The following is a 13953-nucleotide window of genomic DNA, read 5'->3' on the forward strand; positions in this document are numbered from 1 at the left end:
TAATAATAAACTACTATTTTCTCTCCTAACAATGATGATGTAACCAATGGGTCTAATTTAAGTTCAACGGTGATGGGACAAGTATGTTACCAGATGTTTCCGAATTCTTGCATATATATATATGACTAGACAACTGCTGAAATCAGAATAACCGATAATCTGAGGTTGACTTATGCGAAACAAAAAAAAAAAAAAAAGTGAAAGTAGACAAGTGAAGAAGGCCAGAATTTTGTGCTCTCTTAAATTAAACTTGGAACTACTTATGAACAAAAACATCAGACTACTGATCTGTTGACAGATGGAAGGAGGCCATAAGATTGACTGTAAATTCCTCACCTCCCAAAATTTCCCAGGTTATTTCTCGTATTTTCCATCAAATACAACAAATGCAAACCCTGCAATATTACAAAGCAATCTAAGGGGACCTAAATTAAATCTTTAAGGTAAAACAAAGGCGACGAATTCAACAATACAAAAACCTAATGTACAACTTGTGGCAAACAAAGACGATTTGCCGCCACCCAGGGCCGTCCTTCCTCTATTAAAGACCGGCCCCTGGCGTTCCTACTACCTCCCTACATCTCCTCCTTGACGACTCCAACTTTCCTCCCTAATAATCCCGTTCACTGCACCACTACCACCACCACCACCACCATACTGGTGACTGGCATAATGCAACTTCAGTGCCGCCACAGGATCTGAAATCCCGGAGCATGAACCTCCAAGAATGTCTCCTCCCTGTACAACATTCAATGTCCCCTTTCCCTGTTGCTGTAAACTGGACACGGCCTCAAAACCGTTCCTTTGTACCTCCGGAAATACATCTGGATGCCTTTGCTTCATATCCAGTCTGAATGGCTGCAGACTGTCTTGCCTTAGGACTGTATAATCTATAACACTACCACAGTTGCTGCTGCTAAATTCCCTTGGTGAGAAGACACAAGCACCATTCATATTGCACTCATTACCATCCACTCCTACTTGCAAGGGCTGTTGCTCCGACAACTTTGAGTAATTAGTAAAAGCACCCGGATACTTAGCCAGCAGCAAAGCTGAATCTGGCAAAGATGAAAACCCAGTCTGTATTTTAGTTCCATCCCAAAAACCATAGCTCCTGATTGGAACATTCTCTAGGCCCAGGAAGCTATTGTGGTCATCAGCAAGGCACGTAGAATTAGTTTGTCCTTTTAAATCTTGATTAGTAGCCAACTTCATCATGTCAAACTTGCCACATGAAGCTGAATGGTGCCTAGCCTTCTCATCTGAAGATGGTTTGCTCAGAATCTTTCCAAATAACTTAACATCACCATTTCTACCTGGCTTTTCGGTTTTTGAAGAAAAGCTGGACCCAAGACCACCTTCCCTCTGTTGAAGGAGAGGAAGCTCCGCAACTGAATGAGATGCAGTTCGACTACATTTTCTAAGAAAAGAATCTTGAAATGAATGATCAATGCTCTCAGATCCAACAGTGTGAGTGATAACATCATGCAACTCTGCCTTAATTGACAAATCTAATGGGAAACCTTTTAAATCACGATGAGGTTCACCTTCATTCATCATAGAGCTACCAGACTGGAGAGGATGCACATTATCCCCAGAAGCCGATGGTCTGAACAGCCCATCACCAGGACTCGACAGCTCAATTGGTACAGAAGTTACATGCACTTCTGATTTCCTGTTAGAGATTCCAGAACCTGCTTCCATGTCCATAGCAACACCTGCAACGTGAGGCATAGCTTCAGCAGCACTTTTACAATTTACTGCATTCATCTTAGACTTGTCATCCTGGACAATTAAATGAATTCCAGATCTTTGGGTATCAACCGAGGCCTTAACTAGCACATCAACCACCCCACTACTAACAATAGGACCTGAGACATCTGCCAGATGACCATGAGGAAGCAAATCTTCCAGTCCCAAACCTGCATCTTTGTGATCTAACTGTCCTGGACCACAATTATCTTCCGAAATGTTCAAATCAGCAACAGCAGCTTCAGGCTTGGACACATCTTGGTTAACATGCAGTAGCAGGTCTTCATCTATTCTGGAACCTGATTTATCACTGCAAACAATGGACCCTGTCTCTGCAATACCACCACCATCATCATTGTCACTTCCCTCCCCATTTCCATCAATGCTTGCATGAATTCCTCCGATGCCAGATCCAGTCTGTAAGGTGTCCAGACCAAGACACTTGCGTGCCTTACTAAAGAAGACTTTGCACTGATCCCTTGACTTTGTCCTTACAAATCGAGAAATCATCAGAAAGTCCTTACCATGAGATGAGAATGCCCGTACAAACAAAGACTTCTCATCATCTGTCCAGTCAGCAGGGTCCATCTCTCCACAGCTTTCATCGGAACATGTATCATCATCAACATTCTGCGTGACCTCTGGTGTCAAAGGCCTCCTAATGGAACCAATCTTTTGGTGCTTCCAGTCCTGATTACCCTCGACAGGATCAACAGAACTAGTAATACAGGAGCTCATTGCCTCTGATGATAACGAACCACATATGCCAGCCAATACATCAGCAGCGGCAGTCTCTCTTTCATGCTCAGCACCATAAAAACTACTTGATGCTTCAATGTTGCCATCTGACTCTCTAGACTTCCGGTTGCTAGATTTTCCTAAAAGCAATTTTGAAGTTTCGAAGTCCTGATCAGCTTGAGCTGCAATAACTGAAGCTGCACCCAAAATATCAAGGGAAGCAGCATTCATCTCCCTACTCCATTTCTTCCCAGATGTCACTAGATATGTATTGGAAGATAAAGGCTTTCCTTGCTTTTTCCCTTCTAGGTTCTTGATTTTCTGGAAGCATTCTGATTTATGATTCTTGTAATAAAACTCGATGCAATCAGCTGTTGTCTTGTGCTCAAGAAATGAAGCAATCTTCGGAAAATCCTTCCCATGGGTTGCTAGCTTATCCATGAAAATTTCTTTCTCTTCAATAGTCCATGGATTAATTAAAGCTCTCTCCTTCTCAACTGCACAGGGATCTTCAACTAATCCATTACTTGACACAAACCTTGCCATCTTCTCTTTGTCATCCAAGATCATAGGTGGCATCTTCAAACTACTCCTATAAACCTTGACCTCAGAATCAGAGAGCAGCTTGCCTGTAAAGTTAATGATCTCTGTTGTCGGAACCAGGCTTAAACTTCCAGCTGAAAAGCAATCGAAAGTTCAGATAGTCAGTAAACGAAGTTAGTTATTAGAAAGCCAGAATGCACAACAAACCACCTTCTTTAGATATCAAGTTATGACACATAAACAAGATGTTCAGTAAGATACATATGAAATTCCAACTCCTAACAACTAAATATACTTCAAATAATTCCCTTACACGACGAAGAAAGCAATAATGCTTCAAAAACAACTGACCTATCCAGTTTCCAGAAACAAAAAATGGAACCATGGATCAGATAGAGTACATACTATGTTCGACACTTTGACTATCTCAATTCTAAGCAATATAAATTGGGAAAATGACAACCCTAAAGCAAACTAATATCAGCACTCACAAAAACTACAAATTAGCATGACATAACACACATCATCAACAAATACTAGTGGAAACATGTCTGAGTTGCCCAATGCATAGAAAATGGAGTCCTCTACTTCTGGATACCAGGCAACTCAATTTCCTTGAGCAATCATCTTCCTACCACCATCAGATTCTTTGTAAGACTTATGTAGTACATGTAACCAGGGCCAAGGGATAATTCAAACCAATGCCACCAACAGATTAAAGTAGACAAAGAAAGATCCTCACGCCAGAATTATAAAATTATTATATACCAGTATCAGATCGATGGGGTGAAAGTGGGGTGAAAGTGTCAAGCTAGCTAATAGACCTGATTAATGGGCAGGGCAGGACAGGCCATTGGGCATACGGGTAAAGCCAAGTTAAAAAAGACTTCTATTAGACAAGTCAATACAGGACAAGAATTGTAAAGAGAAAAGATGGGGTCAAAAACTATTAATAAATGGTTTAGTTTTACATGTGCCTATTTTTCTTCTCTCTTCTAACTCCCCAATCCTTACTCCCCCTATTATCCCGCTATTGATCTAAAACCCAACGACCAGCATGGCCCACCCTCTTTTGGCCCATTAATAAGGTGACACGCCATTGACCTGCCTGCCATTGCCTGGCCTAACAAACAGGTCTTACTGGATAACAATTTGTCAGTCAATGTTTCCTAGCACTTCCTGTGATTTCCTTAAGCAAGAATGTGATCTATCTTCAGACAAAGCTGATCAGCAGGGTCTAAAGAATACTGCGAACTATAAATGTGAATAGTGTCTACTGCCTACAGCAACAATAACTTGTCTTATGTCAATAGCCCTTTTCATCTTTCGCTATATAAAAACTGCAGGAAGCAGCAACATGTGAAAAATATTGAAATTTCTTTTCTTGAGCTTATGCACATGAAGATTGCAACAACACTATCGATCCAATGTTTCTCTCTTTCACGATCTCCAAAACAGATATAAGTTTAGTCAGTTTCTCCCTTGTGCGCAACACCTCACTTATTAGGAAAGAGACCTAATCCATACAAGAAAAACTTGCAGCACAGTGAGCATAGCATTCACCACTAGATCCAGTATCTGCCTACAACTTACAGATTCAATCACAGCTCAAATCCTATAGAGAGACGACAAACTATCTACAAAATTTTCTGCTAATCCTATTTATGTTGTTCCAGCCTCTGTCTTCTAAAGCAAACAACTTTTAACTCAAAAGCCTAATCACAAATGTTCTTTACCTAGTGAAGATCGATAGAAAGCAAAAGCACAGCAACATTTTAGAAGATTCTCTTTTACCTGGTGAAGCAAAACGTGAACGTATTGAAGATCGATGCTTCTGACTTCCAATTTGCAGTGAGCGTGAACTTAGATCTAGCTTTTTGTGTGGCTTTGCACGATGAGTTCTTAAAGACAGCAAGCGTAAGTCCTCCTTCCAGAGGTGATGAAAAGCTCTGTATTTTAATGATAACACTCTCTCTTTAAATCTGAGAAACCGCTTCCTTTTCAGAAACTTCTCTTTTATCGTGGAATCAGCTGGCAAACAAGATCCTCTATTAGCTTCCACCGAATAATCACTATGAGGCAACAACTTACGCAGCGCTTCAGCAGCCCTGTCAGCAGATTCCTTATTAGAACCTAGTATTGCATCATATCTATTGTCCTCCATATTATCACAGATGACAGGCTGTTCAATCCCAAGTGCAATACTGTTATCATCTTGGTCCAAAATTCTATCATGGCCTTGACAAGATGTACCAACATCTGCCTCATCCACACACGAAGCCGGTTCAATTTTGCTTTTAGTAAATTCAAGAAACCCAGTCTCCGCAGACGAATTTTTGCACACCTCAAGGGAGACTGATTTTTGAAGAGGAGATTCCACAAATTTTGACGTGGCAGTTCCAGGACTATCAATATCTTCATCCTTGCTTTCTGCTTGAAGTCCTCTGTCATCATCACAAGGAGGTCTGTCTTCCATAATATCTCCATTCAAGACCACTTCCAAAGGTTCTGGTCGAGGAAAGACATTTACGACATCTCTTGGTCCATCTTTATAATCCACGGGCCTTGAATTGGAAGAGGCAGGAGCCGCAGGACAATCAAGGGTTTGAACAGTATCAGACTTCAACGACGTCAGTTCATTTTCAAGTGAATCAATTTCAGTTTCAGTCAACTCTAATGTCTTTGAGATATCACCTTTCCACAACAGCAGTTTGTTCGAAGCCGAGGATCTCATAAAACCAGAATCATGCGAGCATTGATCATCTACCTGTAGCAGTTCACTGAGCAAGGAACCCAAGTTGGTGATTGAGTTCAGTTCCAATTTTTCCAAAGTAAAATGTGATGCTTCAGGCTGACTCTGAGGCTCAGGCTCAGGCTCAGGCACAGGCATTGATGATACACTGAAGTTACTAGCATCACCATCAGCATCAATTGCTTTCCCATATGTCTTCTCTTCCAGTCCTGTTACATGATAAAATAATGAGAAGGCATGCAGACATAACGTAATGACCTAGGTACAGCTTCAATAAAGTTAATAAAAAACGAGCCTAAGATTACCTAGCCAAGAATGAACTCAACCGAACTTAAAATAAATATAAAATCTTCATGTTGCCTCAACTAGAGTCAAACTAGCCTCATGCACGCGATGCGTGCGACGACAAATTAACATTATTACTGACATTAAAAAGCACTAGAGGCACTAATATTAATTTATTGTAGTTCAATTTGATTTTTCACAACTTTTTTTTCAATGTGTGATAAACGAAAATGATATACATTAATATTATTGGATAATTAATGCTAATCTCTTTAATATGTGTAATTTATTGCGTAACATTATATTGAGAAAATAGATGATATAAGCCTATTTCTTTAATATATTTGAACTACAAACATATTTTTAAATAATATATCTAATAATCATGACATATTTCTACATAAAAATAGGATTATCCTAACTGACATAAGTGACTACTATGAACCTTTTGAATAAATAAAATAATAGATCATCCTAATCGACACATACGACAATTATAAAAGCCAACAAATAAAAAGATGAGACTATCCTCTTATTTTATATTTATGGATTGTTGATGTATGTTTTTTGAAATTGTAATTGCAATTGAAAGTTTAGGTAGAAAGAAATTATGCAAGTTCTTACTTTGTAATTGTTTGGGATTGCTTTAGTTATATCAGTTTAATTTTCAATTGAAAATTCCTCTTTATAAGCATATTTTGTTGGGAAAGGTTTTATGCATACATTACATCTTACTAAGTTTCTTTATTATACATAATGGTAGATCAAGAAGGAATTGAATATATTACAATAAGCATTTTTTTGATAAGTGAAGGGCATAAAAGTAATTTTTATGGGAACATCATAGCTCTATCCTTGGCTTCAATAATAGAGATAAATCAGCACAAAGATCATCAATAGATTCCAAACCCTTACTCATGTTCACAAGAAATTATTGCACTTGAGACCCTTGAGGAAAAGAATAACATATCAGTAATGATTGTAATTGTGATTGTGGTACAGATCACAGTGTCACAAAAGCGGCATCTCACGAAATGAAAAACTAAGGCCCCATTCTTTTGGGCTCGGAGAAAGAGAAACTAAACTAAAATGAACTGAAATGAATTGAAGTGGAAAAAGTTGAACATGAGAGAGTGACTACGAGAAAGTGAACTGACCTAAAGTAGCTAGAGATGCGTGGAATTAATAAGTAGAGGAGATATTATCATCACTCATAGTTCAAAGATTTAACATAATCAACCCAAAAAAATTTAACCAAAACTTTCAAATACTTTGCTCTTTCAGAAGGGGGGGGGGGGTAGATATTACAAAATTGCATGCACTAGAAAGATGTCAAATTCTGCATGTGTAACTCAAGGGATATTAGCTCTTCAAACAGATGATGATGGTGACATAATGACATTAACAAACAACACGGTCTGATTCCAGAAATTTTACAAAACAATCTCATGTGACAAAAAGCCTTTGCACAAGAAATAGCTCGTTATACGTAACCAGATATAAGTTATCAACAACTTTATTACCACACCCTCAATGTACCTAACTCAGTGAAACTTATGTCAAGGCTAGCTGATCCGTGCCTGGCTGTAAGCCATATATAATCCACAAAAACGTACTCGTTTGGACGACAAGCCAATAACCATCGCTAAAAAATAATATCCAAAGAAACATCTACGCTAAAATTTGCCCAAGTTTAAAAGTCCTCTTAAGTTTCCAAAAGTGTGTGTTCAGTATTAGTAGTTGTGAAGCCTGATTTGTCGATAAGCATCTATGTTATGTCAAAGCTTCGTGAAGTAGACTGACTTTAAAACAGCTGAAATCTTCATTCAAACCTTTCAAAATTGCAACATACTTGAGCCTTGGACAGCAAAGGAGTTAGAGAGAAATAGAGGGCACCATTATATATAAGATCCAAAAGCACTTGTATGGATCAGAAAATGAGAACAGTGTATGTAACAACAGGGGGGAAATAATTTGGTTTAGAACACTGAGCAATTCAGAGTCTATATTGAGGGGAATAGAACAAGCCACAAAGATAGAATTACTCGATAACCAGCTCATACTAGATTTAAAAGCGAAAATGCATACTCAGATGAACAAAATCACTCATCCACCAAGAGAACTAAAGTTTGAAGTGTGTACAATGAAGAAAAGATCAAGTAAGAATCACCTCTACACCTACAAAAGCATCACATCCCAAAGCAGCATACAACTCAAAACAAATGAAGGAAAGCACCACTAACATCCCTCCTACTACACCAATCACTACCACCAGCACACACAGGTTGATTAATTCAACTACAAGCAAATGAAGGGATATATAATGATAGAAACCTCAGATAAACCACACTAGAAATACATGTCAAATCTGATTCTAGATTGTAGCTCCACTTAGAAGTGTATGTTCATGTGAAATCAGAATCACCTTGTGAAAATGCAACAAAAGAGAAGGGTAAAATAAATACCTGGTGAGGAACTGCAGGCAAAAGATGATGGTGTCGCAGGTGACGAACAATCAGAGAAACCCATAACCTTGGGACTCTTGTCAGCCATATTTGACGCAAGTGAATGTGAGGGTTCCACATTACCAAGTGAAGTTGCATTTCCAGCCTTGTTTACATTGTCTTCTGGGCCAACTTTCTTTTTCTCATACTTTGCCAGCCCCTCCCCCCATCCAAGCCGTGGCTTCTTCCTTGAAGATGTATCTTCCAGAGGAGCAGCTGAGGGCGTGCAAGCAACAGCATCCCCAGAAGGGGATCGAACGGGGGTAACATTCTTTGGGGGCAAATCAACCTTGACATCACTAGACTCTCCTCCCATACTCTTGGAGCTACTTGAATGACTAAAACCAGAACCCCTCGATGTCAGGCTTCCCGAACGAGACCACTTAAGAGGCTTCCAATCAACGGATCCCAGCAAGTTCTCTTTATCACCTCTCTGGCCCATGCCAGACCCATTAGCATCACTCATTTTATCAGTCTGGTCCTTTGTATGAACCTGATCGCAAGTATCAGAATGCGGATGAGAAGCACGCATAGGTGAATCAACTGATCTCTGATCATTAATAATATGAGGCCTGACTACTCCATTAGACGGAGCGCTATGATGGTGGTTGGCTTCCCAAGAATGACTTCTCCAATCTTTCTGGCCAAAATGGGAACGATTTTCCCTATAACCTCTACTGTATCTTCCATCACCCCGCACACCAGATGGTCTAAACACATCATCATCTAAAAAACGATCACTCGAACGAGGGGTCGAATACCCATGATCCTCCGAGTACATATGCCACCCACCCTGCTTACCATGACCTTCAGGATGACAAATTCAAGAAAAACCACAAGTATCAATCAACCTACTCAAACTCGTTTCGAATAAACTCCACTAGCTGAATTTTTAAAAGAAAAAGGGAAAAGAAGATTAGAGCCTAGACAAACAATCAGATCCTCACCCAACCATTACTCGAATCGACAGTTTCACCCCCAACAATCAGTCTATACTGTACAACCCAGAGTTAACGACATTAAAACAACCCTAGCAGAGCTACTACCATCTCACAAAAGAGTACCAGGTGAATCTAAACAAACCCTAGCAAATTCTACAAGCACAAAAACGTAAAAGCACCGTCTCACCTACACCTCATAAACCTAGAACCACCCAAGAAACCAAAAACTTAAACACCCTAATGAACCCTAAAGAAAGCTTATAAAACCCACCTAACACCTAAATCCTCAAAACAACAAAAACAAACTCCTTCAACATCCTATCAAACCCAACTCAAAAACCCAGCAAATTAAAAAAACCCCATTTCCATTTTCCACCAACACAAAAACACATCAACACCAAAAATCCTGAAACTTCAAAAATTATAAAAACAAAACCATCAACCCACCTAAGCAATCATTAAAATAATCATAAAACCGCCCAAACCCACCTCTCAAAACCTAAAAACCAATACATCCCACGTTGACCTAGGTTTGCCGACAACAAACAACACAACCAAAAAAAGAAAACCCTAGATTTAAAAATCCTCAATTAATTTCCACAAACAAAAAAAACAACAAAGAATAGAGAGAAAACAAAATTAAAAAAAAACTAACCAGGTGGTCGACGAAACTCTGAAGACGGAAAACCCCAACGAGGCGAATACTCATTGTTGTTGTTGTTGTTGTTGGTGTTGCGGGATCCGGCATAAGAGGAAGAAGAAGAAGAATCTCTCCATCTAGAAGAAGGTGGCCCACTTCCAAATTCGTGGCCGTGATTCCTTTCCCTAAACAACTCCTTCCGATCCCAAGGCAATGGCTCCGGCGGCATCAATTTTCTCTCTCCTCTTCTTCTATTAATAATAATCGCATCACAAAATACAATACCAAATAAAACTCTTCGTTCAAATCTGGGGAATACCCTTTACAAATTAAGATAAAATAGAGAAAACCCAGGTGTTAATTTTGCCAAAAGAAAAAAAAGGTGGGAAATTTGTAGGTGGATCTTAAGAAAAAGAAGAAGAGGGGGCAACAATGGAGTTTGTTGTTGTGGGTTTATTTATTTTGATTTTCTCTCTCCTAAAATCTTAGGAGTTCTGGTTTGTGTGGGAAAAGAAGAAGAAGATTGGGTTTTTGTGGGAAAATCTTGGATTGCTGAGGAAATGGGGTTCAGGGGGGAAAGAGAAGAGTGCTGAGAGAAGAGAGAGAAGATAAGAAAAAGAAAAGAGGAGAGAGAAAAAAAAGTGTATTCAAGAGAAGACTACTTGAGAAGAGAGAGATTGGTACCGTATCTCAAACATTGTGGTTTAACTCTTTTTAATTCCTTTGCTTCACGTCCGCCCTCTCTTCTCGTCTCATCTCATCTTTTTTGCCCTATTTCTTTGAAATAAGTTTTTATGGTGTTTTTTTTTTGGTTTTCTAATTGTGCATTTTTTTTTGTATAATTGATGACATAGCACATAGTATAAGAATTCAGGAGTAAGTTTTTAAAATTAATATTGACAGTATTGTAATAAGAGATTTTCTCTACGATAGTGTGTTTGGAAATTTAGAGGTAGAGATAGGATCGTAAAATATATAGTAATAATGATCATATACGATTGATATTGAGTTTGAATTTTGGGATTGTATGAGATATTGAAAAATTAGGATCTCGTAATTTTACATTATGATTGCAATTATGTGTGTGTTTGTGCATGATTTTTTAGTTAAGATTAGAGTTGACAATGTACGTAAAGATGTTTTGTATGCATAAAATGTAGTTTTTAAATCGTGTTTTTTTTTTTTATGCACTAAAAATAATTACACCTTAATGGATTTTTATGGAATCTTTTCACATATATTTTAGAAGTGCTTATGATCAAATTTATTGCTTATCTCTAATATTTGTGTTATTTTTGTTCTTTAAGAATGCAATTTTGCAATCATCATAGACTTTGAATTAAATTTTATGAGAGACCTAGAATATAGAAAGGACAGTACATCATTTTATCATTCATCACACTCTCAAATTAACAAAATTGATAATCAAGGAAATTTGTCGCACTTTTTTTTTTCAAATTAAATTCTCGAACTTTAATATTTAATCCAACACATATAAATTTATGATCATTTCATTAGTTATTTTAACTTAATAAAATGAGAAATTTTTTTTGAGGGAACTCACAAAATAAAAATTAACACTGTAATTCTCTAGATAACCAAATATTTTAGAGATCTGGCGGTGGAATGTAGGGATTATGATATATGCATCCAGGTTTTTTTAACGTAATATCATGTTAACTTGCCTTTCGAGAATGGTGATCGATGGTTAACGACATTCACAGTCACATAAAAAGGCTAAGGGAGAAGAGATGGGTTGTGCAAGGAGAGGGAAAAGAGAAGAAGAAAACGTTTATTATAACTCTTAATAATTTTTAAAAACCTAATACTTCCTCCGTTTCTTTTTACTTGCAACAGTTTGACTTTTAAACTATTCACCAACTCTACTTAGTTTATGTTTGGTGATTTATAGTTAAGGAAAAACATATTCATGTGGGATCTTGTTAGATTCATCTGAAAGTATATTTTTCGAATATATACTTTATATAATTTTTATTTATCGGTAAGTAAACTTATTGATGGTTAAAATTATACATTGGTAAGCGTGAAAGTCAAATTGTTGCAAGTAAAAAGAAACAGAGGAAGTAAAAGATAAACAAGGTGTGTGTGTGTATACCAAGGATTTGAGAATCCTCTTTCAGATTAACAATAAAATCATTCCAATAGTAAGTAAATTACTAGTTGTTGGTGACATTTTACTATGTCTTAAGGAAATAATTTTCCATCAAAACAAAAAATGAGATATTTTTCCATTTTCTAATAAAATATTTATGTTATTCTCTTTTAAACGAAATTCTTAAAACTCTCATGCTTCTTAACACATAATTCTGACCATTAATATATTTGATTGTATATAAGTAAAATTCATTAAAAGTTGCCCTTTTGAAATCATAAAATGTGATAAATCTAAAGACATCTCACATTCATTTATATATATTCTACTAGAAAAAATACGGTCAATGTGACTATATGGATAGTGCAAAAGTCAAAATTTTGCTAATTTTGAAAACGTAGAAAGTAACTTTTAGTTAATTAAGAAAATATCGTTATTAAGTTGAATAATGAACATGTATCCTTGAGTGGTGTGGATAAACAAATTGCAATCCCTAAGGAAAATTCTTAACATAGAACATGATGCCATGATTTGATAATTTAACTAGTGTGTGGCCCAAGCGATGTCTCGGGTGTTACTGTTTATATTTTTACATAACTTAACTCTTGTATTTATTGTTTGTGGAAATAGTGTTACACACACACACATATATATACATAATATTTAATAAATAAAATTTAATAAATTTGAGTTCCTTCATTACCAATCCAATAGAGTTGATGCATCTATATTATCTGGATTGATAAATAACCTTGTGTATCTTCCTGTGATCAGAAAATAAGCTGAAACTGAACATGAAATTTAAATTAAAACCTCAGCTATAAATATTACGAAAGATAATTAGTATTATCACTTTTAAGAAAATCATTTCAATTTGTGTAAGAATCGCACCATTTATTTTTCTAACATACACCCCACAAGCCAATAATGTGTTGTACTGGCTTGCACTTTGTTGAACTTGGTTTTCATATTCACTAACAAATTGGTTCATAAGAACCAATCTAATAGCAACGCAGCTGCATCAACATTGAAAGATGGAAAACTACATTATTTCAAATTGAAAATAAATTATTATAGTATAAAATATAATAAATTTGAATATATCGATAATCCATACTCAATATGAAACTAATACTCCATCCGTTTTAAAATATAAGGCATTCATGTTTTACCAAAATTTACTTTGACCACAAATATCTCGCATAATATGATAAATAAAAATTATAAACTACCATTGGATTTGTCTTGAAAAATACTATAATAACATTATTTTTAAAAAATTTCTATCAACATATATTGAGAGCAATTAACGATCAAAGTTCGATTTCGAACATCGTGTGTGCCTTATATTTTGGAACAGAGGGATTAAAAAAGATTAATAAATATAAGTGTGAACACCTTTTATCTAGAACAACAACCTCTTGCATGCAAGTTGTGTCATCGTCACAAACGATTGCATTACCTGCATGTAGAGATGGCCACCAGTGCGGGCCAATCCAGCCCATCCAACCCAGCCCACCTCGTGGGCCGTGTGGGTCGGGCTCGCAAAAAGCCCAGTCCAGCCCAGCTCGAACCGTGAAATTGGTGGGTGGGTCGTGGGCCAGATTTCTTGAGCCCAGCCCACTAAAGCCCGCTACTAAAACCGCCCAGCCCGGACCACGAAACCGGTCCAGCCCAACCCATGA

The 13953-nt window shown here is 37.2% G+C and overlaps 1 protein-coding gene across 2 annotated transcripts; it reads right to left on the reverse strand.

Annotated features, from left to right (window-relative positions):
• Window positions 1-216: 216 nt before the first annotated feature.
• On the reverse strand, window positions 217-10878 carry LOC104886820 (hypothetical protein). Of its 2 annotated transcripts, none has more exons than XM_010671343.4 (4): window positions 10171-10878; window positions 8536-9381; window positions 4828-5994; window positions 217-3167 (listed from the first exon to the last, which is right to left on the reverse strand). In XM_010671343.4, the coding sequence occupies exons 1-4, from the start codon at window positions 10382-10384 to the stop codon at window positions 568-570; spliced, it is 4827 nt and encodes a 1608-aa protein (XP_010669645.1). In that variant the 5' UTR covers window positions 10385-10878; the 3' UTR covers window positions 217-567. The 2 variants fall into 2 exon arrangements, with proteins under 2 accessions (XP_010669645.1, XP_048494936.1); XM_048638979.2 differs by having other exon boundaries at window positions 8536-9458; window positions 10171-10312.
• Window positions 10879-13953: the final 3075 nt, after the last annotated feature.

The sequence above is a fragment of the Beta vulgaris genome, chromosome 2 (assembly GCF_026745355.1).
Source record: "Beta vulgaris subsp. vulgaris cultivar EL10 chromosome 2, EL10.2, whole genome shotgun sequence".
NCBI lineage: Eukaryota > Viridiplantae > Streptophyta > Magnoliopsida > Caryophyllales > Amaranthaceae > Beta > Beta vulgaris.

Bases quoted from the DNA above. Each gene is read 5' to 3' on its own strand.
- LOC104886820 (XM_010671343.4), bottom strand. From the start codon at position 10,384: ATGCCGCCGGAGCCATTGCCTTGGGATCGGAAGGAGTTGTTTAGGGAA. The intron at 9,382-10,170 runs GTTAGTTTTTTT...GTCATCCTGAAG, and splicing joins AGAGTTTCGTCGACCACCTG to GTCATGGTAAGCAGGGTGGG. The intron at 3,168-4,827 runs GTAAAAGAGAAT...ATTGCTTTTCAG, and splicing joins TTCACGTTTTGCTTCACCAG to CTGGAAGTTTAAGCCTGGTT.